This window comes from Pempheris klunzingeri, chromosome 17, assembly GCF_042242105.1.
Source record: "Pempheris klunzingeri isolate RE-2024b chromosome 17, fPemKlu1.hap1, whole genome shotgun sequence".
Classification (NCBI taxonomy): Eukaryota; Metazoa; Chordata; class Actinopteri; order Acropomatiformes; family Pempheridae; genus Pempheris; species Pempheris klunzingeri.
Genome location: NC_092028.1, coordinates 17,416,485 through 17,443,626, shown reverse-complemented (window position 1 = coordinate 17,443,626; position 27,142 = coordinate 17,416,485). Strand labels below are relative to the sequence as shown.

The 27,142-nt window shown below is 41.4% G+C and overlaps 3 protein-coding genes across 3 annotated transcripts in view; 1 reads left to right on the top strand and 2 right to left on the bottom strand.

The window, feature by feature from the left end:
- Positions 1–7,105, top strand: part of LOC139217007 (ras-related protein Rab-26-like) — a 47,735-nt gene extending 40,630 nt beyond the window's left edge. Inside the window, exons 6-9 of the mRNA XM_070848266.1 lie at positions 3,496–3,561; positions 4,974–5,030; positions 5,958–6,034; positions 7,000–7,105. Coding sequence (XP_070704367.1) covers positions 3,496–3,561; positions 4,974–5,030; positions 5,958–6,034; positions 7,000–7,099 — 300 coding nt within the window. The 3' untranslated portion in view covers positions 7,100–7,105. The remainder of the gene's footprint in view (positions 1–3,495; positions 3,562–4,973; positions 5,031–5,957; positions 6,035–6,999) is intronic.
- Positions 7,106–9,542: 2,437 nt separating this feature from the next.
- Positions 9,543–22,385, bottom strand: LOC139217006 (arf-GAP with dual PH domain-containing protein 1-like). The gene is made up of 11 exons (XM_070848265.1): positions 22,295–22,385; positions 19,489–19,619; positions 18,654–18,745; positions 17,433–17,515; positions 12,299–12,411; positions 11,907–12,053; positions 11,469–11,552; positions 10,880–10,942; positions 10,627–10,698; positions 10,173–10,401; positions 9,543–10,084 (listed from the first exon to the last, which is right to left on the bottom strand). Exons 1-11 carry the CDS (start codon positions 22,383–22,385, stop codon positions 10,056–10,058), a joined length of 1,134 nt encoding a protein of 377 aa, XP_070704366.1. The 3' UTR covers positions 9,543–10,055.
- Positions 22,386–23,394: 1,009 nt separating this feature from the next.
- On the bottom strand, positions 23,395–27,090 carry LOC139216697 (RNA-binding protein with serine-rich domain 1-like). The gene is made up of 7 exons (XM_070847904.1): positions 27,036–27,090; positions 25,693–25,839; positions 25,392–25,577; positions 25,173–25,278; positions 24,227–24,380; positions 23,990–24,131; positions 23,395–23,838 (listed from the first exon to the last, which is right to left on the bottom strand). Coding segments are annotated over exons 1-7 (843 nt in total). The 5' UTR covers positions 27,038–27,090; the 3' UTR covers positions 23,395–23,732.
- Positions 27,091–27,142: the final 52 nt, after the last annotated feature.

Genomic DNA, 27,142 nt, shown 5'->3' with positions numbered 1-27,142 from the left:
ATACCATACAGACTCTAATCCATATTGCTTTATGTGAATCACATTTACACCTAACAGCTCAATGTGAAGTGAGTGACTAAGATGAGAGAAATAAAGGCAGATGTTAGATATTAAAGATTATTTGGGGTTTATTCAGCACCCCAAAGCCTCATGTTTCAAGCCTTGTTAGAAGTAAATGGGTGAGATATTGACAGCAAGGTGTCACTGTTAATTCAGCCTTTCACAGAGATATAATGGGCCCCAATACTGGGCTTTTCAGCATAATATCTTTATTTATATGAGCCTGTTTTCACACTCTTACTTTTTACTGTATTGACTCAGAAAGCCTGCTTTTCTCCCATTATGTTCTTCTGCCAACTCTTTCTCATAAACGGGGATGTTTTCTTTTTTTATTTTCCAGTTGCATTAATTTTGTGGAGAGGTGCGCTGTAGGAAGCCATTACAGGTCCACTGTGGTTTGTCAGTTTGTTTGTTCCAAGATCCTCTCTGCACTCTTTCATAATGGTACACTTAAAAAAAAAAAAAAGGAAGGGAAGAAAAAACAAACATCCTGTTCAAGAGTTCTGTAGGAATAAACGGTCAAAATATTCCCTCAGCAACTGTTAATGCACTCACTTGTACATATCCTCTCTCTCATTCTCTCTCTCTCGCTCTCTCAAATGATAATATCTAGATTTTACCAGGTTTTATCAATTTTTGCTGTCATGAGTCATTGCACATGTCATTCCTCTCCTGCAGTGAAAAGATAAAAGGAGACTTTAAATCTTCAGGATGGAGGTGACAGGTGGTGTCGTCCGACATCACTGATGGTATCTTTGAAATGACCCGCTGTGAGAGAGGGTGCGCTATAAACAGCTGAACGATCAGATCACAACCTGTGGTTCATCATCAGTAATGGCAGCACATGGAGAAAATCACTCTGAAGCAAACTGTCAAATTTCATCGTGCAGGTTTGCTTCAACTTGTTGTGGGAGGATGAAAATTTGCAAAGTTGGGAGATAGTTGAACAGTAACCTTCTATTCCAAAGGCCAAACGTACACGCCAATATGTTGCCTCACACAGACTATTTTTAAAGGACGCACAGAAACTGAAGATGTGCTGTTTTCAACGAGAGGCAACATTGACGGGCTGTGGACTTAGCTAATGCATAATTAAACTTTCAAGGTTTCCCATCATTCATGTATTGATTAAGGCAGGTAATTACCCACATGCAAGATGTTACTCACTAACATGAGCGCTGGTGATGCAAATTTAATCCACCTAACCCAATGTTTACTCAGCTATCTCAGAAATCAAGAGGGTTTAGTTCTCTAAATGTCTTTAAATGTCCCTCCAAATTGCCCTGTCTTATTAAAGCACCTCGAATCTCCGAACCTCTCTAACCTCATTAAAGCCGAAGCCCATAAAGTCACAAAGGTGATTCAGCAATTATTCCAAGGCAACACAATAAAATCTGAGAATTGGTTTAGGCTTAAAATAGATGTGCACAGGTGAACAAATGCAATGTTGGAAATTGCTCTCTGTGGCTAATCATAACTCACAGAAACACAAAAACAACTGTAGTTAAGCTAAATGTTCCACAAAATGATCAAATCAGGTGTCGGTTAAGCGCAGTAGTAAAACGTTTCCTTTTATTTTATGTCTTTGTCTTTAGTTTTCTTGTGTTTGCCTTCTCCTTTAAACACTGTTCAGTTATACTAGCACTACATGAAGGGAACGTGTGTTTTTTTTTATACTGACAATAACTGTAGAAAACCATTTTCGAACGGTAGCAGTCGTGTCCCTCATGAGCAAAAAGCTTTTTAACGTCCTTTGTGAACGTGAGTGGCTTATTGCATGAGTTTGCAGTATGATGGTGTGGTAGCTGAGTGAAATTCAGATCTTTTATTTATAAGCACCTGAGCGTGTGACAGACTGGTGTGTGTGCGCATGGTCATGCAACGCTAATCATGTGAGCCTGCAGAGGACCGTGCATCATTCTGTTGGATGTGGAGATGACTGGATGAAGGCTTGAGAATCCAGAGTTTGGATGTGGGATGGTGTGACTATAGCTGAAGACTAAGATGGTCTGTGAGAGGGTTGTGTGGATTAGTACTAGATCAGTAAAAGGTACACAGTTGTGATTCTGGAAAAACTTTGTATTGTCACATTTTTTTATATGCATTGATTCATTAAAACGTGTTTGTCGTCACAGCACACAGGGCTGCAGCTAACAAATTATTTTGATTATCTTGTCTGATCATTTTTTAAATTCATCATTTGGTCTACAAAGAGACAAACTTGGTATATTGAAATAGTTTTTTTTACCTGGCAAAGTACAAAATATGACATTTTTGGTTAAAGGACCAGTGCATGGGATTTTAGTGGCATCTAGCCGTGAGATTGCAGATGCAAATCACTGAATACCCCTCGCCCCACCCCTCCCTTCTGTTGAAGGGCCGAAGGATTAATAGTCCACAGCCTTGCAAGCAGCGGCAATGCTAACGTGGTAATGTTTAGCATCTAAAATGTTTACCATGTTCACCGTTTTAGTTAAGCGTGGTGGCGTGATGATTTGCTAATTAGTGCAATACGAAAAGAATAGCAGAGGCTGATGGGAAAGTCTTTCTTTGTTTAAACCAAAATATTGGTAAAATTACAATTTTGACCTGATGGTGGTGCAAGGTGAAAAGTTAAGGGATAACTAAAATTATTATATTTCATCCTTAGGCAGCATGATTGTCTGTTGGAATAAAGACTCCAATGTATCCACGTGTTTACTCACAGGCAGCTGTGTCAACACATTGTCCGTCTCATCTCCTGTTATTTAACATGGCCTTTGGCTGGAGGTGACCGCGGTGAAATCCTGTGCGAGCATCAGCAGAATGAATTACAGAGGAGCTGTCGGAGGGGAAGCGGCTCCGGAGAGGGACTGCTAAAGAAAAGGTGGATTGATCACCAGCCAGTCAGAAATCCAATGTGGACTAATTCACTGTGGGTAAAATTAAGCCGTGTGCTGAGATGAGGGATATTATTATCAGCAGGAGGCCTTTGCAGGTGTCTGTCTGAGCTGATTAAATGTTCACTAGCAGTGAATGGATGGTTCAGGTGCTGTCGGAGCTCATACAGTCAGAAGAGCTGTTTGTGCCCCAGTAAAGCTTTATCCTTCCCCTGTGTATGTGCTGTATTCAAAGCAGGATGGAGCAGACAGTGTCGATTAAACCGATGATGATGAGTCCTACAGTAACAGTATTTCCCTTTCTCACAATCTTTCTTGCTTTTATCTATTTTATCTTCGTCTCGTCTTTTACCCATATTCATCCTCTAAATGCCAGAGTCGCTCTCACTTTACTCCTCCTCTTTATTCATGTTATTAAATCAAGTCCTAGACAAGGTTTTCTTTTCCTGGAGCCTTATCTCATGATTGGGAGAAGCTAAAAAATGTCTAACGTCTTTTTTACTTGTCTAACAGCTACTCTGTCTTGTCTCTCCTGTCTCTCCTGAACTGTTACCAGGCATGGCTGACTGAGATCCATGAGTACGCCCAACAGGATGTGGTGCTCATGCTGCTTGGAAACAAGGCAAGGCATTATGGGACATGTTTGTGACTGTAGGTAGAGACACAGTTAGAAGGAAAAAATACTTTACCATTATCAAACAATGTTAATTCTTTGTCTAATTCTTATCAATCAATCAATCCTTACTTATATAGGGCCAATTTATAACAAATGTTATCTCAAGATGTCTAGACCAAACTCTTTAATCAAGAGAGACCCAAAGATTCAAGAATTCAAAATTAAGGATTCAAGAATCCCCACATGAGCAAACATCAGGTATTAGTTTACTATTGTTTCACAAAATATTTCTTGGCTTTAACAATAAAACCTGAAAGAGTTCTTGTTTCTGTAGCTTTTTTTCCATTTTTTCTAATAAATCCCATGAAATCATCAAAACCAACAATGTATTGATCATACTAACAAGTAGCCTGTTGTCTGTGTATCCAAAGTCTGATTTATCTCATGTCGCTGTGCTGTAGACCTCTATTTTGTCCAAAGACTATTAAAAACACATCAGTGAGCCATGCTGTGGTGCTGAGTGATAGGTCAAATATGTATTAATTCACGACTAAAAATAGTCCCCAAAAAATACATTGACTCTTCTTTGCGCCAAGTTTAGTAAAAACTACAGTGCCCAGCTGTTTAAGGAAATTATTCAGGCTTTTTTAAAAACTAAAGTATAAATGTGTTTTAGGTTTTTTTTAAGGATTTAAGTGTTTAGTCGGAGCCAGTGGGCAGAGTATCACTGACAGGGTGGGGAGTGCTGACAAACACTTTTTCATGTGAATTGTTGATGATGGCAGAAATGTAGAATATCGCCAACCTTATCCTTTAAGAAGTTTGGTTTCTTTTATGTAATTAAAAATATATAATAATGTAGACATTTTTTCAATGTGAGGTATCAGAAGAATTGTTTTGGTATCTGTAACAACATCCAGCTCTAATCCACACATGCACTGTTTACTGTATGTTCAGTCACAGCTACATTAAAAAGGGGACCAAATAAACTTGAAGCTCAATCAGACGATTACTGGTGACTATTTTCCATTTCTATAATTATTCTTGTTCATTTTAGGCACACACACATCTGACAGCATCACAACCTGCCAATTTTTGCAAATATCAGTGTTACACATTTTTTCTGACTGCCATTCACATCTCTGCCTCTGAACAGCGAACAGATGTCTCTGCCTTGGAGCTCCGTGTAGCCTCAGTCCCCTACACTCCATATCAGCTCTTAATTAGCATCCTCAGAGCCAATCTTGACTCATTAGCTGCCATCAGACCTGAACACCAGGAAAGGCTTGTATGTAAACTGTGGACAAATAGCAAGCAGCTCTCCACAGTGGGCAGGCGGGTGGATGTGGATGTGGTTTTAACACTCGTATGGGTGCGTGATGCTCACACGTGTGACGTCGCTGTTTCTGTCTCACCAGGCTGATGCCACTCACGAGAGGGTGGTGAAGAGAGAAGATGGCGAGAGGCTGGCAAAGGTGACTTGTTTTTATGATTTACAAGCAGTTGGGATCAATTTTCTCTGTCAAGATGCCACAGCTGTTACAGTGAGAGGCTGAACTCGACACAACCAGAAGGTTTCCAACAGATCTTTTAGTATTATTGAAATCAAGGTGTGTGTGAGGTATTTCTCCTGCCATGTAACTTTCCAAAGGTATTTCTATGACTGATTTAATTTCTATGGCAGTTGAAAAAATGATGAGTATTACTGAAAGGTGGGATTATCTGGAGATCACTTCTCATTTTCAGTCTTGCTCTTTATCTCACAGAGGAAAATTTATTACCTGTGAACCAAAAACATCACTTCAGATGTATTACCATGCTGTGGATACTAAGCATTTGTTAATGAATATTAATTGTATAGATTCCTGCCTTCTGCGTCGTCATCTCTAATGTTTTATGTCTCTACGATAAACCTCAGCGCAGCTACAAATACAACCATGAACACTGAAACCAGCAAACATTTCTCTTTATCAATCTCCCAGACTGTTGCTTCACAGCATGGCACACAAAACAAATGGCAAAACAGCCAAGTGATTCTCTCCAGAAGTGGGAGCAATAAAGTGCCGCTTAGTAACTTAAGGCTCAGCCCAAGAGAGAGGGAAAAAAAGCACATTTGTTATCTACACTGCGGGCTAAGACAAATTCCACTGCAGAGGAAAAGCTGGGAGACAAATATCACATCTGAGCTGAATTCAACCAAAATAAACAAGTTCGCTGTTGTGCTGTGAAGTTCTGCTGTAAAACTCTGTTTAATTTTCATGCAGAGGCCTCGTCTCTGTTCGGTTTTTGCAGCATATCACAGAAGCAGCAGCCATTAAAGAAAATACACACACACACATTTGAATGTTCTGGACGTGAAAGAGTGAACATCTCCACTAATGGTCACTGCTTTGACTCCGCAGGAGTTTGGGGTTCCCTTCATGGAGACCAGCGCCAGGTCAGGTCTCAATGTAGAGCTGGCTTTCACTGCAGTGGCCAAGTGAGTATCATTCTCTCTCATTTAATTTAAGAGATGTTTTTTCGTTTTAATCTACTAAATATTGCCACACAGCTACAAAGATGAAGATATGACAGCACTTTGTTTTACAGCCGTGACAAAAGAACAATTTCTGTTTTTACCTGGAACAGACAATAAAAGTTAAAGTTAAGTTAAAGTTAAAGTTTACTGCCATCGAGAAATTTGTTAAATGTAAAAGTTTACTTTTGACCTTGAAATAGTTAATCAAAAACCTCCTGGATTAAGATTAACTTGCTAGCCCCCCCCCACCCAAACATTAAAATTGTCAGCCAGAAATGATTAGATGTTTTTCCCACAAAAATGTACCAAAAAATCCTCAAAATAACATCCGCTATTTCTCCCTCATTGGAAAATCCACTTCAAGTTTAACTGCTGGACAAGATGTCTCCTACTTCACTGTGAAGTCTGTTTCCAGTATAAGCACGCTGGATGTTTCCTCATCACACTCCTGCACTAAGCTGCATGTTGGGTTATCAGAAAAATCCTCCTCATACATTTTTGAGATGTATTTATTTATAGGTTTCTTCCCTTTTTCCTGGAGGGAGTTTTTCTACATCTGAATCAATATTCTAATGATGGAGGGTCTCTGTGCGCGTGCTGCCATATAAATAGAATTGACTTGAAATTAAAATGAACACTTAAAACTTTGCCCCTCCAGCAGATGGATGCGGCTCTCTGGTGTCAAACTGCACATACATCATTCTGCACAGTGAGCAGCAAACATCTGAGGAGAATAAGTGAAAAAGACATTTTCAGTCATCTGTGTTTTCATGTACTTTAGTTTGAAAAAAAAAATGCATGATGGAAACTTTCTGCTTATATAACAGGTTCCTAAATTAGATTTTGGAGCAACTTGAGACAGAAACTAATAATTTGTAGTGTTTATGGTGGGTGGCTCCTCATCTTATCCTCTATTTTTGCCTCAGGGAGCTGAAGCACCGGTCTATGAAGGATCCCAGTGAGAAGTTTAAGCTCCAGGAGTACGTAAACAAGGAGATGAAGAGCACAGGCTGCTGCAGATCTTAAAGCCTGCCCTAGTTTTTCCTCTGGATCTCTGTGTGTGTGTACGTGTGTGTGTGTGCGTGCAGATCACTCTTGTCCATGCAGTTGGTGTTCATATCTGGCCCGATGAGAGATGAGGAGTCAGCTCCAGCGAGGTATAAACCTTTTTGTCCCTCTGTTTTTCCATTCTCAATCCACACAACCTCCATCTGTCGCCCTGCACCCATCTCTCACTGCCCTTCTCCATCTTGTGTGTCCTGCTGTTCCTCACCCAACTCCTTCTGCAGCTGTGAATGTAGCCCCAGGTTATGGTTTGCAAGAGACAAAAGCTAAACGCTGCACACCTCAGTTATTAACCTATTAATGGACATTTTCTTCCATAAGTGTAGCTGTACTGGATACCTGAATACCTTTGTATTACCTTGTGTGGTTGTTTTATTGTGAAGGGATTTAAATCACACCGTCATTTTGTGTTTTTACAGACACAAGATACATGTCTTGTAAAGCCATTTATTTCTCACATCCATTTAAAAATGTCAGTGGCAGTCGTCGTTTTGGTTGAGTCATCTTCCTGGTCAGCGTGTGGATGAATGCTCATAGCAGACGTGCAGTGATAGTGATGTGTCTTCTTCCACAGTTCAGTGTTCATGTCAGTAAATCAACAGGCTCTTCGGAGCCAATTTAGCTCACCAGCATAAACTCAGTCCAAGCATTTTCATGATCCAGCTGTGGATATTTGGTAATATTACTACTTCTACAAAAAAAACTAAATGGATGTTGCTGTTTTGTATACAAGGAGTACAGGATATCAGCCACAATAAATGATTCTGTTAGTAGATTTGAATTCATGCTAGATGCAAAAAAAAAAAAAAAAAATGAAGTATACAATAGTTTAAACAGACTTTCAGAAACATGGCAGTGCATGGATCACAGAACCTAAAACATTTTGGGGATTTTTGGAGCGCTCTAATGCAACCTCTCCTCTTGATTACATATATTATTTTGAAATTATTCTCTAAAAACAGACGGTCAAACATACTGTATGTAATCTATATACAGTTTGCTTTTGACAAACAGGATGTAGATACTTTTTTTCTGCATGTAAAAAAAAAAAAAAAAAGGTTTGAGGAGAATAGCACTTTAGATGGTAAATAAGAATGTGGGTGGGAATATAGAGCTACAGTATATTGGTAAAGTTACCTAGAGTATTGTATGACACTAATGTATATTTAATTTTGAATGTTTCATTTGTAAGGAATGTATAAACATTAGTTGGCTGCTGTATTTCCTGTCTTGTTTTTAGTTTCCATTCATGAATATATAAATGGGGTATAATAGTGCCATGTTTCTTATCTGTTAACAGTATTTAACCTGTTCTTCATAAAAGAAGCATAGGCCTCTTTTTATATGACTGTTGCTTTGGTAGATTTCATCTTAGTCATAGAAACCGAATATCCCCGTACAGCATTTACTGTACATTTTTCCAGTCTTGATGTTCAGAGTAATGTACTGAGTTTTGGTTTTACTACTTTTCAATGTGCAACTTCTTGTAAATGAAAGTTAACTACAATAAAACAGAAGGTAATGTGGCTTTTACCCATTTTAATAGTGACCATATTTCAGATTCACTTCACACAAGCTCTCCTCTTCCACAACTGGGAGGTTAGTTCTGAGGACATGTGATGTCTTGTGGTGGCACATCAGAAGGGTAGAGAACACTGTCACATCACATCACAACTCAAAGACACCTTCACCTGTCTGTCTTAAGCATTAAAGAATAATTTAGTGTGCACACCTGGAGTTTGAGCTTGATGAACACTTGAGGTTTGTGGGGTTATAGTATGTTTAAAAACGTTCCTTTGTCTCCCTCTGCTGGATTAACAATTATACCACATGACAGTAAATGCTAACTTGAATCACAATTTTTATGGCGTTTTACAAAAAAGACCAAAGGAATGCAAGTTGATTGTTAAACGTGATAGACATCACAAAGCAGTTTACATTCAGCTGCTTAAATATGTACAAAATAGCAAAAATAGCTTGTGTGCAGTGATTTGGCACCATACCATTACAAGCTGCAAATAGCAAATTAGACAAAATAAATACATTGAATTAAATATCATTGTACTCGTACATGGAAATAAATGTGAGTATGTGTGCAAGTATCAGACCATGTAAGTAGTATTCCTTCATACTGAAATATCACTCCTGTGTCAGATAGTTTGCACATAACTGGCCAGAAAGACACAATTTGTACACTTGGTTGAAATGCAAGGTTAATTCAGTTATTAAACATCAGAGTAATACACAGTGGGGTCCAAAAACCCACAGTGAACATGTCATTTTTCCTCATAAACCTGGAAATCAAAGTTGGAAGATTCATAAACTTTTTTTTTAAAAAGTTGGTCAGTGCCACAAATTTCCTTAAATCTGATCACTAGACATGCAAAATCCTAAATATTTCTTCATTTCGCATATCATACCTTCTGATGTTTAACTGTTTCTGAATCCTCAGACTGAGTATTTCCAGGTTTATGTGGGAAAAGAGATTTTCAATGTGGCCTCAGACTTTTGGACCCCACTGTGTTTATACATTTATAATACTAGTTAACTGAGAACAGAAATCTGAGCAGCAACTATTCTGATTCCTACAAACAAGGAAAACGCAAACAACTTCTGCACATTCAGGTCAGGATGATTGACCTCTTTCAAGTATGTAAGTCACACGACAGATGAGTGAGTTAGGCTAACATTCATGAGCAGGAGGGCTCCCTAAGAAATGGGTCTGGCACATAATGTGGGGGCAGGTAGAGTCACGATGGGAATGGTAACTGTGGTTCAAGTTGTCTCACCTTAAGGTCCTCGTCTCCGTCACCCTTACGTTTTTATAAAGGTTTCCACTATGTGATAAAGTATATATCGCAGGTCCTTCTCTTCCTCCAGCTCTGCTCCCTCCTCCTCGTTCTTCAAACACTAAGCGTCATGGTTTGTGTTTAAAATAGGCCTCCACTGCAGAGAGAACAGGAAAACGTATGTTTCAGACTCAGGAATTGACAAAGAAAAGAGCTTAATAAATAATGACTCAACTTCAATGTACCTGCGTACTCCTGCGGCAGCATTGGTCTGTTGAGAACGGTCTGCACCGCGGCGATCCAGTCTTTCTGGTCCTCTTCAGTCTCGCACGCAAATAGAAACTTCCTCTCTGGGGTCACTATGGTAATTCCAAACTGCCAATGGTAGCCCTGAATGTTCGGGGGCAGGCCAGGAAGCACAATGTAGCCGTTTTCCTTACTGCCGATGAACACCTCACCTCGGGCGTAGGCATCCTGGGAAGCAGAGGGAGAAACACATACAGTGTAATCATCTGGGCTAAAACTCTCATTTGTAGTTTCATTAAAAAGGAACACAAACATGCACCTCTAAATCATTTTTGAGTGCACTGGCGTTCCAAAATTGACAGACTGATTCACAGTAGAGAATAAGGCATAGCAACATCTGCTGGTAGCAGAGTGCAACTACACCAGTTTCCTTCTGACGTGCAGCTTTAATACCAGTGGATCTTTGAAGTACATCAGCCTCCTGTCATCCATCGTGAACCATCTCTTCTTGAAGCCCTCTGTGTGCTTTGGGAATAGAAACAGGAGAGAAACATGTGGGAGCAGCTTGATTCGTAGATATGTCAAATATGTAACTTCACGCTCTGCAAGAGGCGTTTACAGGCTGTGCTTATTTCCCCAATCCTCCAGTCATGTCGTGGAAAAGTATCCTATCAACACAAATGTTGCAGAAGAACAAATGCATTACCTTTGGACCGGTCTTCTGCATGTAGCCCTCCTTTATGTAGCTCCTGGTTAGCTTTGGCAGCAACTACGCAAACAGAGCAAGGAGACTTTGCTGAGTCACTGATAAACTAAGTGTGCATGTGTGCAAGGCCTTAGTCAATATCTCAGATATACTGTGGCCAAAGATTTAATCTTTAATCAGTTGGATATTTCACATTTGAAGTTTTTTTTTTCTTCAATATCAGAAAAGTCTTCATGGTGTCCGCATGGTGTCTCCACAACTCAGGTGTGCATGTTTCAATACTTAAAGTGTTAACACATTTAGTCAATACATGACAGTAATTAGATTTAAATATACCTGGAAATACTTGAATCAGCCAATTAAATAACTATTACTTGAATTTTCTTTTTTAATTGTGGACTCTAGGGTGTTACATCACCCTAGTTTGCAAAAACTCCCAAATCCCCAGGAATTTGTTGTGCTCAAATGTCCACAATTGTATCTATGGCCATGTGTTAGAGTGTGTGTGTGTGTGTGTGTGTGTGTTAGTGTGTATGTGTGTGTGTGTGTGTGTGTGTGTGTGTGTGTGTGTGTGTGTGTGTACACTCACATCAGAGTTGGGAGCTCCAGGAAACGCCACCTGCAGGTAGTGAAACCTGGCTGCTCTGATGGCGTTCAACCAATCCACCATTTCCTTCAAGGCAGGAAATGAAGGAGTTATCATCTTATCCTCACGAGCACCAGCCCTGATAGTCCAATTCCCTCCACAGCACTAATTAATAGACCAAAATGGCTTTTTTTTTTTTTTTTAAATGGCATTAAAACTAGAAATGACATTTGAAAACCCCAAAGGAGCTGTGTTCCATTTGGAAGAAGTATATTCTCACAGAAAGAAACTTTTAGCCATTAAGGGTCATACAGTGTAACTAAACCTGAATTACATTAACTTGTAATGACACACCATTTCCTGCAGGGGGGACAACACCTGCCTCTTCCTGCACGCTCAGACCTCCCACCTACACCGTCACAGAGAGGCGCTGCTCCTCACCTTTCCATCCTCGTGGTACACGAAGATATTCCTCGTGCTGTTGTCCTTCAAATAGGTTATCTGCAGGCCGTGGGCAGTGCCGATTTTTGTCGGCTGGAAGGTTGCATTCACAGTATTGATCTTCATTATTGCTTTGGGCTCTCTGGCCTGAGGAAAGGACAGATGTTTGCAGAAGATAGTCAAATGCTCTTAATAGTCCATGGAACAGAAAAGGATGAAGTTTATCATATATCAGTTATCTATACACGATGTAACATTACAGTCTATGAAAGCGTGATTCTTCTCTTTTTTCTCACCGCTATGATTTTTAGACTGGAACTTACTTTTTTTTTAAATAAAGTCAAGATTAACACAGAGATCAGCAGATCAAACACTGAAAGAGAAGCACTCACATCATGCTTGTTGAAGTACTTCAAAACGCCTTCTCGTTCAGACAGAATAAATTTTCGGCTGAGGTACTGTCCGTTGTCTCTGCCTCGTTTCCATAGAAACCCCTCTCTGTAGCCTGTCAGGTGAGGGGGGGGGGGGGGGGGGGGGGGGGGGGGGGGCACAAGGGTCCAATTCCATTGACATGGAAGACAGACATTTAATAAAATACCCCAATATCTAACATTCAAATAGAACAGAAATTGACAAATGGTGACTATAGAACATTCAGCTTCGCTAATATGATAAAAACCTTTAAGCTGCACTAGTTGACCTCTTGGCCAGTTGGAGGCAGCAGAACAATCTGAGAGCACAACGCTGATGCATTATCACCTTATAACGTTCACATGGCAAACCTGGCAGCAAATTACCATTGTACACATTCAGCAGACACAGAGCGACATTAGCAGTCACCTGGATTTGTGTTTCTGGACATAAAAAAAAATGAAGGTCCAATAACTGTTTGGTCTTCAATACGTGGCTCTTAAGTTGCCAAATGCGCCACTATATTCAGCTACTGGCTAACTTTGTCTGCCAGCTGTTTGGTGCTGATCAGGTAGCATACTGAAGGTTATTCAGAGCTTTTTTCTGTTGTTGCCAGAAACAGCTGTCTGCTGCCGGTGGAAATGAGGCAGTGGACTATGCCAGAAAAGCAAAATGCTCTGTAGAGCTGCATATTACACAAAGCCACTACATCCACTTTTATTTAAAGCTCATGATTAGTGCAGCTTTAATTGTCATGAATGATTTTATTATGCCAGTAATCGGGTGGTAATCAAGCAGCTTCCTTCACTTGAATTAACCCCACAAAATTCTTTTCAAATTCAAATTAATGCTGAATACAGTATGTTGTTTACACAGAGGTTATTATAAAACCGTCTCTTATGCCCAATTATCCAGTACACCGAGTACTAAAACAGTAAATGTGCATGACTTCAACAGTGGTCACGTAGAGTTTGCCAGATCATGTAATCAGGACACCGACTCAGAAACACTGGAAGCTTCAGCACTGCACAGACGTGTAGTATAGGTGACTTTGTGCGGTGTGTGTGTGTGTGTGTGCACACTTTTAGCTGTGGTCACTGTTTCAAGCAGTTCAGCAGTGGTGGGACGAAGCACCTCTGCTTTTACCACACATAAATAATTCAGCTTCAAAATGATGGCTTCCTCTGCAAGCCTGCACACTAGTGAAACAAGCTGCATCTCTCTCCCCAACACACAAAGACTTTCAGAGTAACAACCACCAAAGCATGTTTGTCAGAATGTATATTTTTTTTCTAACAAGCCAATCAGTGGATTTGCTCCATCAATCTCTTCTAAATAATAGGCGATATCAAACATGCCCGTCCCATCTCTCTCTCTCTCTCTCTCTCTCTCTCTCTCTCTCTCTCTCTCTCTCTCTCTCTCTCTCTCTCTCTCTCTCTCTCTCTCTCTCTCTCTCTCTCTCTCTCTCACACACACACACACACAGATCTTGTTGGCTCTGTTCCCGAGCCTGTTCCTGACACTGGCCTCTCTGCCCATAACCAGTGTGAGCCAACAGAAACGACACTGCAGGAAGAAATGCATTGTCATTGCCCTGTACACACCCAGGCATCGCACGCGCACACACACACACACACACACACACACACACAGTAACTAACTTGCACGAATCAGCAAAAGGATCTGAATTGTTTTCTCTCCAAATATCTGAGAACTGGAATGATAACGCTACAATAAACAAATTTTAAAAAAGGAAACTTTTGGCAGATTCAAGTGAGAACAGAGACACATTTGGGCGACCTTCAGCTGTGACACCAAACTGTACTTCTACAGTACCTCATTATTTTTATCATCAAGGAAGTTCTCAGTTTTCAGCTTTTTTATTTTAGTTTTCAGGGTGGTAAGCATCTTTTTCAATTCACTTATTTAATGGGTGTGGTATTTATTTTTTATATATATATATATATAAAAAATAAAAAAAGTTATGAGAAATGTTTTACAAAAAAAATCCAATATATCGCCTCAGAGCCACATACAAATAGCACTTAGTTGCTTTCTCATTGCATGGAAATGTAATCAAAAAAGCAGACTACATTAGTGACATCTGATACATCATTTCCCCTGCAGGAATGAACTGTGCATGAACAGCATTTCCATTGAAAGTAAAGTGCCACAGTCAAAAGCAAATTACATCCCAGTCGCCAGTTTCCTCTAGGACATGCATCTGAAATAAGGAAACACTCCATCCATCCCTTTATTCCCTTCTCTTGCTTCAGTTCCTGGCTTCTTTGTACATCAATACAGTCCTCGTGGTGTGGGCCACAGACAGCAGTAAACTTCTGGTTGAGCAATGGCTTTATCAATTATTCATGAGCCAGAAAGTTTTCTTCCACCGCTGAGAGGAGGTGGTGGGGGGACGGCAGAACACAGCAGAGAGGATAATTCATTCACTGTTGCAACAGGGTGTCAAAGATTTGCGAACACTCAGCAGAGCAAAGACAGTCTTGGACCACAGCGTCTGTCTTTCCTCACGTCCTCTACAGATCGCTGCAAGTTTCTCCAGGCCTAAAGTCTGGGGGCAAAGTCATATAGAATACTTGTAGACAAAAGAGGCCATTCTTCCTCCGTGGCACAGACACGCAGCCACATGCTCCAAACCTCTGCACAGCACAACACAAGAGGCCATTGACAGAGAGGGAGAGAGAGACAGAGAGCGGTTTGACGGTCATGAGACTTCGATGATGGCGCCTTGCCTCGACTACCTTAAAGTGCGATTTTGCCTTGTCTTTTTGAAACAGCACCAATCACACCAACCAAACATTTCCTGCTGTAGTTCACTTCTTAAAACTACCTAATGTCGTTTTGCAAATGCGAGCTGTTCAGTTGTAACCCTGTGAAAACTTAGCCTGACTAAAAAGGAACTGTGATTGTGGCTTGTGTAACGTTAGTGTGAACTTGACACCGTGGCTATAGAAATTACATCATCCTACAACCAGTTTGCAGAGAAAGACCCGCCCATAAACTTACACAGTGACGGTGTGGAGTAACACAGTCGGGCCTTTACATTTTCTACTAAAATGGCCACAAACAATGTCTTCTGGTTACATTTTGCACAACTTCCTGTTTCTGGCACAGAAGTCAGTTTTTTGTTGTTGTTGGTTTTTTTTTAATCAGCAGAGCATTTACACATGACTGATTCTATTGACAGCTTCCCCTTCGTTTTCTTTTTGAAATGAAGTTGGGCTCTGCATGATTAAAACTAATGGGAATTTTACTAAATGCAGGCTGAAAAACAGTGGATGTATCCTTTAATAGATAAATAACACTACTGTTTAAAAGGTCTTGACACACCTCTGTGGGATCACGTGCCTCATGTTTCAGATCTTTTATTTAATTCCCTACCAGAAAAAAAAAAAAGTGTCACTTCTCTTTAAACTCCACTATTTGTAAATAGTACACTATATACATGTTTGATAAATGTATATGACACATGAATGTAGATGCGGCAGATGTAAGTGTATTCCTCAACAACGATTACTCCACCTGTGGGCACCCGTACATATCATTCAGGTAATGACGTAGTAAAATTTAATATATCCTCATAGAAGTTGCATATTAAACATCCTAATATCCCCTTACAGTGACGTTAGTATCATAAACTAGGTGCTGCCTGGTTAACTAAAATGTTAAAAAGTTACTTTACAAATCATTTTGGTGCACCCCGCCCCTCACCCCAGCTGGCCACCTCCATGACTGTTGCCAGTTGTTCAAAATGCTTAATAGTCTGCAGTGCCAAAACACTGGAGGTGGCTTTTAGTAGGGGGCATGAATAATGAATTAGCTGATGAGCCATTGATTAGCGCTCAGATCTGCGTCACTCTTTTAATGAGGCGTCACAGGGCGATTAGCCAAGAGACTTTTGTCATTTGTGACACATGATTCAGCAAAACTGACAGATAAGGGTTACGTAATGCACGTTTAGTGAGGAACTGATCTTAAGCCAACGACCAAATGGATTCAAACAGTCAAATGGTGAGAAAAGGGTGAGAGACGTATTGGAGTCAGGAAGAAACAACGGTGGGTGTAGATAACAAAAACATGACGGGAGAGCAGAGAAGGACGTCTGAGGAGCTGAAGGAGGACAGCAAAGGGCAGTTTCGCTCCCCTGATGACCAGCCTTCATCGTCTCTGTAACAAAAGCCACGCTGACACGCCGTCTATCTGCCAGACTACCCAACGAGCCGTCAAAGCGCCTGACTGGTGGGCTAATTGGGCTGAGCGATGTAAATGAGCTGTGGGTAATGGTGCCCACCGGGCCATGTGTTGTTATTATTACGCCGGGACAGGGTAATGCTATTAGCAAGCAAATAGCATCTCCTGCCACACACAGTGAACCCAAACAGAAAGACAGACTTTTCTCACAAGATCCTCAGTGAGTTCGTAAAACAGGATGAACAGGATGAAAGTTTGTCCTGCTTTACTGCAGCAGAGCCAATCCTGCAGAATATTATCATATCTGTCATATCACAGATAAGCAATCATACACCGAGAGCGCATTATGATATTAGAATAAATAAATGAAGGATGTTGATTAAATTTATAGATTACGACATACATTACACTGACAGTTAAACATTTTGGAAATATGCTTATTGGCTTTCTGTCCCAGGGTTAGATGAGGAAATGTCAGTCTCCTTTCTATGTGTTACATATGGAGCTAATAAAGACTGGAAGCAAGAGGAAACAGCCAGGCTGGATCCACTCACGGCGAAAAGGTTTATCTACTAACACCTTTATGGCTTACTGTTAAACCAATGCATCTTAAACCAGACATACAGAGAAAAAAATATGTTTTCAGAGTAGTTATATGCTGTAAAAAATATTGAACTATTTCTTTGTGTGGAAGCAGCAAAGTGGGGTATGAGTTGAGGCCTCCCTTCCCTTCCTCTTTCAGTCATCAGCCATTTCACTCAAGAATGTTTGTAACGATAAATAAATGATGCCGTGTCCCTGCTGAGTATTCATCCACTGCTGAATAGGGGGAAACTGTGTGAGACAACAAGAAGTATGACGTGTTTGTGCCCATAACTGTACAGAGACACATCCAATTCTTACCTGCCGAGTAGGGCTCCTGCTTCTCCACACAAATAAACTCCTTCCTCTCGTACTTGGCTCGGATCCATTGTTCCCGCAGGAGCCTGCAGGACAGTCGGTGTTAGACCCTCAGCTCTGTCTGATGTTTGATGCTTGTGCTTTCGAGCCTCCGAGGTAAAATCATGCAAAATCTCCACCGGGGCTGTTCATTCCCAGTCCTGCAGAGCCAGAGCTGTAGCTTATTACCTTCTCCAGCCCCGCAGGACTGGAGCTGAACAGTCCTTGGCTCATCCTCTCATATCCATCTTTGTTCAATTAATTTTTCTGGACTTTCTTTCACAAAGCATCACAAATAAACAAATAAACGCCTTGCATGTGTATGCACCTTCAGTACGCTTCTCACCAGGATCATTTTACCGTGCTTAACCAGCCGTGACACTTTCACCAAATCAGCATCCCAGTGTTTAGTGTAATGGCTTCGTACAGCTCCTCCTAGAGTGCTCAGAGCCCTTCACACATAATGGATTTGCCTTTCTCTCTTTTTTTTTTATCCACTCATCCTTTTCCTTTGTACTGCCTTAAACAGTCACCCCTCCTAAACAAAATGCATGTCCATAAAATAAATAAAATAAATATCATAGTGTTTTGTCGCCACATGCTGTTATTCATATCACTGGACGGTTAAGTAGAAACCCAACTTGTACTGAGCTGTTGCTTCCTGTTCAAACGACAGGAACTTGCCCTTCTTATCACTGAGGAGTTTCTGCGTGTCTGCCTGCCATGCAAAACCACTTGTTGCCCCTGATGTTAATGAATGCATCCACCTGTGGAACAATAATAGCAGTCCTAAAGCTGCTTTTAGTAATATTTTACTGTCTCATTGCTGATGTATATTGTGATTATGTTGTGAAAAGGTTTGCGATGTTGTTCATCTGGAAAACGTATTGCCAGTAATGCAGAGAGGCATTACAATTGTCATGGCCTGAGGTTGGTAACATCAGCATTACTCACTGTATGGATAAATGTCAATAGGTGAAACCCCAACATAAACTTTAAACATTTGAGCAAACCTGGTTTTAACAGAGGCTTTTAGACTTCAGTATAAAGACATGAAAGTGTATGCTAGTTTCTACAGTATCCACCTGTGCTGCAGGTCTCACTTTTAGAGGTGACTACTTGTGCACAGGTGGCAGAAACACCCGCTCAGATATTAAGGAGGACAGAGGAAGACAAATCACTTACGTGCAGTCTGTGTATGTGGGGCAGTAATAGAAGGCAGGAACTATCTGTTCATATTTAGCCTTGGCAGCATTGTTACCCGTGGACTCCATAAACTGCAGAGGGGGAGAAAAGAAGTGTTCGTAAGTGATATCAGTGTGTATGTGGATTTCTACACACACACAAACATAATGAGGCGCTTGCGGCTCAGTGTTTGTGTGGCTGACACCTTGCCCAGAGGGAGGCAGTGCTGCTGCCATGGCTGCTGCTTCTTTTGTGTCACTGCATTTAGTGCAAAGGACACTGCTCAGCATGCATTAGCACACAGCTCGAATCCCACACGCATACACACACTCAAATCAAAGAAGAGAAAGACAGAGAAAGGGGGAAACAGAGAGAAAGAGCTAGTGACAAAACACACCAAAAACCGTCTGACAAAAGCTGGGTGAATTAAAGCAATACGTTATTCGTTTTTTCTCATTCTTGATATTTTCACCGTAAAATCAACCTGTTTTGAAAGCGAGTTTTCAAGTCTTCAGGATTCAGCACACACACGTACACAAAGATAGCAGTTGTATGTGCCAGATGCTGGCTCGTGCCTTTCAGGGCATCTATACTGAATTGAGACGGATGACTTGTCTTATTCTTCCGAGCAGGGGTGCAGGGGCGGAGCGGCAGGGAGGTGAGGGATGCTCGCAGCGGAGCAGGGAGGGCGGGGCGAGGGAGAGGCCAGAGGCTGCAGACGGCTCTTCAAGCCAAGTTTCAGACTGTAATCGATGGCTGATCTTCTCTTACAAAACGCAGGCCTTTCCACTTTGTTTAGGATTTGCACAAATAACAGACAGAAAGTCGTCCTCACCTCCAACTCAGAGGAGCTCCAGGGATCCAGCAGGACAGATTTCACCTTGCTGATCTGAGCGATGTTTCTATGGAGGCCTGAGCAGCTGTGACACACAAACACACCCAGGGTATACGATGCCCATTCCGGATCTGCAACGCACCATAAAGACACATGTAGATGCACACAAAAACCATTGAAAGCTCAAAATAACTTTTCTGAACTTCCTCCTGACAGACACTGATAGCCCAGCTATATCTGAAGAAGGCTGACCACAGAGGACAGCAGACAACCAAGCTTTAAGCACATTTTCACAGGCTAACAGAACTATCACAGCGCGGTCTTGATAAGCTCCCTCAACACAAAATAATTTGCCTTTGTATCTTAAACAATACATTTTCCACATGTGTTCACTTCAGCCTATGCAGAAAGCAAGTCACCCAAAGTGCAGTGAGCTGGTCTCCACGACCTAGATTCAACAAATCCACATCCACGTCATTGGCATAACACCCTCTACCACTTTTACACATAACCAACACTCGGGTAAAAACAATGTCTGTCAAGATCTGGGTTGTAATTTAGGTTTGTGAACAGGCAGACTGGGTGTTTCCTTTCTATTTTTCAGTGGGGTGCGAGCAGTGAGAGAGCAGACTCTGCACCGCTCATTGCTCACCTTAAATCCCCCCGGCAGGGTAGTATTTCTTAGATGCTATATCTGCCCACACACACATATAAGCCCTACACAATGTCTGCACGGGAAAGTTTTCACACAACAACAGCCCACATTTAGTGTCCGGTAGCTGCTGACGAAATATCTTTAAAAAACTCACAAAAATATACCATATTGCTGCTATTGAGAAAATGTTCTATTTTTAACATGCATTTTTTTTAGCATGCATTTAGATGACAATTGTTTCTAGTCTCTAAATAAAGGGCTATAAGGTTTGATGGAACCTGGGATTATGCAAAGGTTGTAAAGGTATGTTGCACGTATGTCTGTGTGTGCAACATGTCATTCACACTTATATTCACAGCCTCTTTGCATAAGCTACATATGAGTCAATTCTACCTCAGACACTTCTGTGCCCACAAAAAGAAAACGCGCTGAAGACCTGACATGAAACTCATAAACTGAAAGTAATAGTAAGTTTCAGCATTTTGGACATTTGGCCATGTTTTCAAAAAGTTCAGTGGAAGGTCAGAACATCAGAGTTCAAACTATTTTTTAGGGGATCCATTCAAATTCAGACACAGAACAGACAAGAGTTGCAGCAAATGAGTGAACAGCTACACACACACACATACACACACACACACAGGTCCACCTACACCTTAAAATCTAATTTTCAGAACCATTACTCTCATCAATGCAAGGTGAGATTACAGCTGCTTTGTGACTGAGCCACAGAACTGGGACAGCGTGAAGCGGTTTGTATCAGAGGGTCCTGCAGCCCTTCAGCCATCGCTAATGAAGACTAAGTGAACACACGCTGGAAAGAAAATAGCACGAGAACAAGAAAAAAAAAAAAAAACACTATTGCTTCCTTGTGCATAATCGCAAAGCTGCACACATGTAATACTGAGCATCTGTACACAGGAGACAAGAGGCTGATGTGTGGTTGGCCACTCCCATCTCCTCTATGCTCTGTGGGCCTGTGGCCTGCTGCAGCTGAGACAGTCGCTCTCTGAGAAAATAGGATGCACACAATGTCAGATAGCCCATTAGCAGCAAGATGACAACATGTTTTGGCATGGGGAAGCCATCAACAACACAATAATGTATTATGCAGCTTAAAGCATAGTTCTGTATTAGTATTTGTGTTGCATTGCACTTGTAATTGTGCCTGTTTAATTCACTGTAAGGTCTTTTTTTTTTTTACAAAAAGAGACATGTCAGAAATCACCATGGGCTTAGACGGTACGATTCATTTGAAAAGTAATCATCAGATAATAAATATCAATAATGAAAACAATCGTTTGTTGCAGCCTTAAATGTGAGCGACCTTTAAAGAGGCCTGGACGAGTGGACTTGAAGAGAGATGAGTAAGTAAATGCTGTAATGTATTTTTGAGCTCATCGCATTTTCACATCTTAGTAATAAGAAGAGCAAAACCAACTAAGGCCTAAAGCATTCAGCAAACTAGACCATACCTTTCTGACTTTCACTCAGGCTGCGTGAGCCTTATTTCCAAAACCACACCTGTTTCTCACTGTGTGCTGAAATGGAGATCTGAAGTGAAGTGTAAACCTAGGCGTGACCATCAGGGTGTGTGGCCACATGTGTACATGCAAAAGGAGAGATGAATCCATATTTGGCCCCTAAACCAACACATAGTACACCTGAAAAAGACACCCCGCCTAGAAATAAGAGTAGGAATTGTAATGAATAGATTTTGTTAAAAACTTTTCAACCATGACTGAGCTTTAAGTTAACACTTTTTTTTTACATGTGTTACTCATTTGTAAAGTTATCTGTGAAAACTGCCAGATCCCTACTGAATAAATATGGTTTTAAAAGGCTTGTGCATTATTCAGATGGTCCTCACTGGAATAATTGCTCTTGTGCGTGTGAAGAGGTGAAGAAGTCAACTATTCTATATTTCATGACCCAGACCACATCGTGACTGTCTGACATGAGAGAAACTCAACGACCACGTAGGATTTTGTGTGACTGGAAGCGCACTTGTGAAATGGTGGTAAACAACCTACAGTAAACTACTTTTAGTTAATGATATCAGACATGAAAATCACAGACATGGGGTAGTCACAGAATGCATGAACAGACTCAGGAATGACAGCATCTGTGAGTGCCTCCCCTCCAGCCTACCTGCAGCTCCGCAGTCGGCACAGTTTCCATTCCCGGGTTTCCCCAGAAGCTGTTTGACACGCTGTCTGTTCTTCTCTTGATCCGAAGCCATAGTGCAAATGATTCAGCTCGGATGCCTGCTCAGCGGCTGAAACCCTCAAACTCTCAAGCATCGAAAGTACAGATTGCAGCCGCCGGGCGCGCTGGGCTGGAAGCGTGGAGGCGCGTCGCGGCGCGCAGAAACTAGTGAGGAGGCTGAAATATGAGGCGGAGGGAGGCTGAGGACTGGGGCATGGTCAGGCTGATGTGGATGATGTAAAAAAAACCCTCTTAGATACAAATAGAAGTGCATTTTCGTCCTCACGCTGTATTTGTCTGGAGTGAGACCCCCAGCGGTCATTATGATGGTAGGAAACGCGCTGAAGACACTCCTACAGAGAAACCGCCCACATTCCCCCCCCCCCCCCCCCATTACCTCCTCTACTACTTTTAACAGATAGTTTACCTCATTGAGTCTTTTCCTCATCTCATATAGTCCATATTTGGAGGAGGGGGTTGTTCCTTTTTTACAGCAGTGTGTCCTCATGCTGGAGGGACCGCGGTGAAGTTGGTTTGGAGTTGGATGTGGACCCCCCCCACACACACACACACACACACACACACACACACACACACTGGAGGCTGATTTAAGGACCATCAATAAGCTGCTGTTTGATTGACAGAGAAGTGATGTTATTTCACTGACTCAACAATGTTAGTGGAAAATATGACTAACAATTAAACTCAGTTGATTTTATTCAGTAGTTATTCTGTATAAGTTATTTTATACAAGTATTTTAGTAAAAAATCATATTTAATTTTAGTGCTTCTGTAAAAACTGCTGGGTTTTTTTTCTCCCCCCAATAGCATCACATGACATAGAAGCTATTGAAAGAAAGTAATTTGCATGAACATATTAATAAAAAAAAAGAAGAACTAGTCTAATGTGTGGTTTGTCCAGTTTAGTGATAAAGTTTGGTACTGACTTGCAGTCATTGCTCCATGTGACATGGAAGCTATTGTGAATAATAAACATGTTCGTGGAAGTTAATGAACTCACATACTGCTCATGTTTCAGCATTTTTATTTTTCAAAATGTCTAAAAATTCAGTACATGGTAAAAAGAAGACACACATTAAAAGAAATATGTGTAGATCTCAATGGAGCCCAAACTCTGCTGGAGACATAACAAACTGAGCTTTTCAGGATCAACTTAACTCAAAATACGAAAGAGACAAAAAAAAAAGAAAATTAAAAAAACACTTCTGCTTCCTCCATACAGATAGATGGCTTTGTTGGTTACAGGGCTGATGATTTAATTTCTGAAGAGTCCAATAAGGTCTGAGAAAGCAGAATCTCCAGCTGATCTGGTGTCCGAGAATCCAAGAGATGACTCGGTGTCAGGAGGCAGGAAACTCATCTATCTGGAGGAGTTGGAGCTGGAACGAGAGCGGTGACGCCTGCGACCAGGAGATCTGGAGCGAGAGCGGCGGCGCGCAGGGGACCGTCTCCTCGGGGAGCGAGACCTGCAAGGACACAAACATTTCTTTAAAACTCCGGCGGTGGGAAGGCAGGAAGAATGAGCAGACACAATGGTCTGGACCAAAGAACATGAGCATATGTTCATATAATACGGTGAGAATCAAATATAGATGGACTGAAAATGGTTCAGTGTACCTTCTCCTCATGCGTGGAGGACTGCGACGCCACATAGGTGGTGGAGGGGGCATTCTGCGAGGGGGGGAAGGTCGGCGAGGTGGAGGACGGACTCGTTGAGGCAGCACGGCAGACGCAGTGATTTCCTGTCCGTCGATCTGACCTATCAATAACAAAGTCATCACAGAAAGTTACTAAACACATACGCCCAGAATAATCTGGCGCGATGGAAGCACTGACACGAACACTCTGGCCCACCTCCATCCATGTGTTTGAGGGCCTTCTGGGCCTCCTCAGGAGTCTCAAACTCCACATAAGCATAGCCCCGGGACAGGTGTGGGTGGAGCCTGTCCATTGGCATTTCGACCATTTTGATTTTCCCATAAGTGGAAAAGATCTCCTGGATGTGGTCCTGAACAAAAAGACAGAAAGTATGCTTATCAGAACGATGTCAGTAGAAAACCAGGGGTGCTCCCAACCAAGAAATTTCACAGTCAAATCTGATCTTGTCTTGTCTATAAGTGACTTGCTCATTAATCACTAGAAGCATGAAGCACTGGAACAAAATGTAAACACTGCTTTCACAAATCACATATTTGCTTATTTTTTATGCATTTTAAATCCGATGAAAAAAAAAACAAAAGAGAGAGGTCAGGTCACACAGTTACTCCTGAAGCCTGTGTAGGTGCAGGCAGTGGTGCTGCCGATAGTACGGAGCGGAGGGGACTGACAGACAGACGGACAGACTGAACTGACTGCTGCCTGTTCCCACCAAACACCAGGCGCTCCTGTGCAAAGTGCACAGCTGACACACTCTGGCTGATATGATATGAAATAATATAAGTAAAAATGTTGGCATGATGTAGAGTAGTTGCTCTGCATTATTTTTCACGTTGATATTGTGGCAGTCTGGGGACATCATCACAGACATGGATACTCAGAGACCAGCAGTATCCATTTTGCAAGCAATTCTGTGTAAAATCAGACATTCAACACCCATACAGGCGGAACAGATCCTTTGTTTCAGGACCACATTGTCATGCCACTGCCAATCTCACAGTCGAATCAGGCTCCCGAGATCAAATAGTCGGCTACGGAAGCTCTGATTATTTGTGGAGAACCGTGGTTAATGTTGATTCATCGTACATTTACACTCATAACTATGTGTTCTGATATTAAACAGCTTAACAACTCCTCAGCTGACCTTGGTGACGTTTCTGGTTAGCCTCCCTAAGTGAACTTTAGTTGGTTTAGGGCTTGGGCTTCTTTTCCTTCGCTCCTTATCATCTCCCCTCTTCTGTGTTTTGGACCTGCAGAATCACAAACCAAACGCTGATTAACTTCATCATGACTCAAACAAGTGAAAGCAGAAGACATCACAGTGTGTAAATCTTGTGTAGCAGCAGCAGATGAAGTGACTTACGCCGAGCGCGAGCGGCGGCGGTTGTCGTGGCGTCTACGGCTGGGGCTGGGAGAGCCTGAGGAGCTGGAGGAAGAGGAGGAGCGAGAGCTTGAAGAACCAGAGCGGCTGGAACCAGATGAGCTGGATCCACTTGAGGAACCCGAGCTGGAACCAGAGCTGCTGCTTGAAGTGGAGCTGGATCTGGACCTGGTCGTGGTCAAAACAAAAAAAAAAAAACATGTTAGCTAAGAAAATAGACATAATTCAGACTGATATTGGCACCAACATAAATAGTAATAATAATAACATTAAGACGTAACACCTGCTGCTGCTACTGCCGGTAGAAGCACTGCGGCGTTTCCTCGCTTTCTCCCGTCCTCTCTCCTTGTCTCCTTCCTTGGTACCAGTCTTCTCTTTGCCTCTGTCTTTTGTTTTTTCCTCCTCCTTCCGCTTTGTGGGTGACGGTGCCCTAAAGTCAGAGAGGCTGTTACTTTGAGATCATACACATTGTGAATGGTGCAATAACTTATCTGATAAAATCATTTCATCTATGAATGGCCAGAACTTCGTGAAACGTGCATGTACAATTCCCCAGAGCCCAAAATAAGTCTTCAAGTTGCGATTTCGTCTGACCAACAAACAGACATCGCTGGAGGCAACAATAACTGTGATAAATTATTAAATAACAATTTTAGTCAATACATTTTGACGACAATTCAATTAATTAATAAAATAGTGTTGCAGAAACTAACACGGTCTTCAACACACAAACATTAGGCAGCAATGTGCTTGTTACAACAGCTAGCATAAAAGATTTACGACCAAGGGGGAGCACATTTTAAGTTTATACGCATGTAAACTGCTTGATGAGAGCAAACACTGATGGCAAATAGGTCTCAAACAGCTTTTTAACAGTAAAATTCAAATTTTTCAGGCACTTTTCAAGGTGTCTAAACCAGTGCCTTCCAGGCTCTCATTGTCCTAAACATCTAAACCACTATTGTAAATGCAATTGAGAAAAATAAAGTTAAAACCACCATCTTACGAGTTGTGGGGAAAAGCAAACAAGTCATCTACAAGCCATCAGTGTGTACCAACATATACTGTAATTCTATTGATTTTACTCGTATAAAACACCAGATTATGTTGAAAATCTATATTGTATATATGGAGTATATTCCAATTCAAGCGTATTCCTCTTTATTATATACATGAAGGTTAAAATGAAGCTTTTTCCAAACTTTCAAGATTGTATAAGAACCGTGGGGACCACGTACTGAGCAAACCGGAGCTAAACCGCACAAATGTTGCAAAAAATACGCAACTCACGTTATTTACATTTGAAAATCCCGCCGCTTTAATGTTAATCTTTCTGAAGTGTGTATGTAATCTAAAATAACAGTGATATAACTAAACCATCTCAAATTAGTTAACTTGACGTATAACAACCGTAGTCTCACACAGAAATCCGCCGCCATTGATTTTCATTCAACGGTCTCCACCGACACAAGGAGGAGGCAGCCACGGCAGCTGCTGTTTATAGACTATTACTCCGTTCATTACGATCACAAACGGCCATAAAGGGGACACGTTTTTTTGTATATGATAAAATACATGTTGGGATTGAAATACATCAATTGCAGTCTAATAAAAGGCCAAACTTACATGTTTTCCAACTGACTGGATTTCGCTTCGACCACTTGCGGCCTGAGAAAAACGTCGCCTGTTGATGACGACAAAGCGGAAGTGACGTAACCATCTGCGCGCCACTT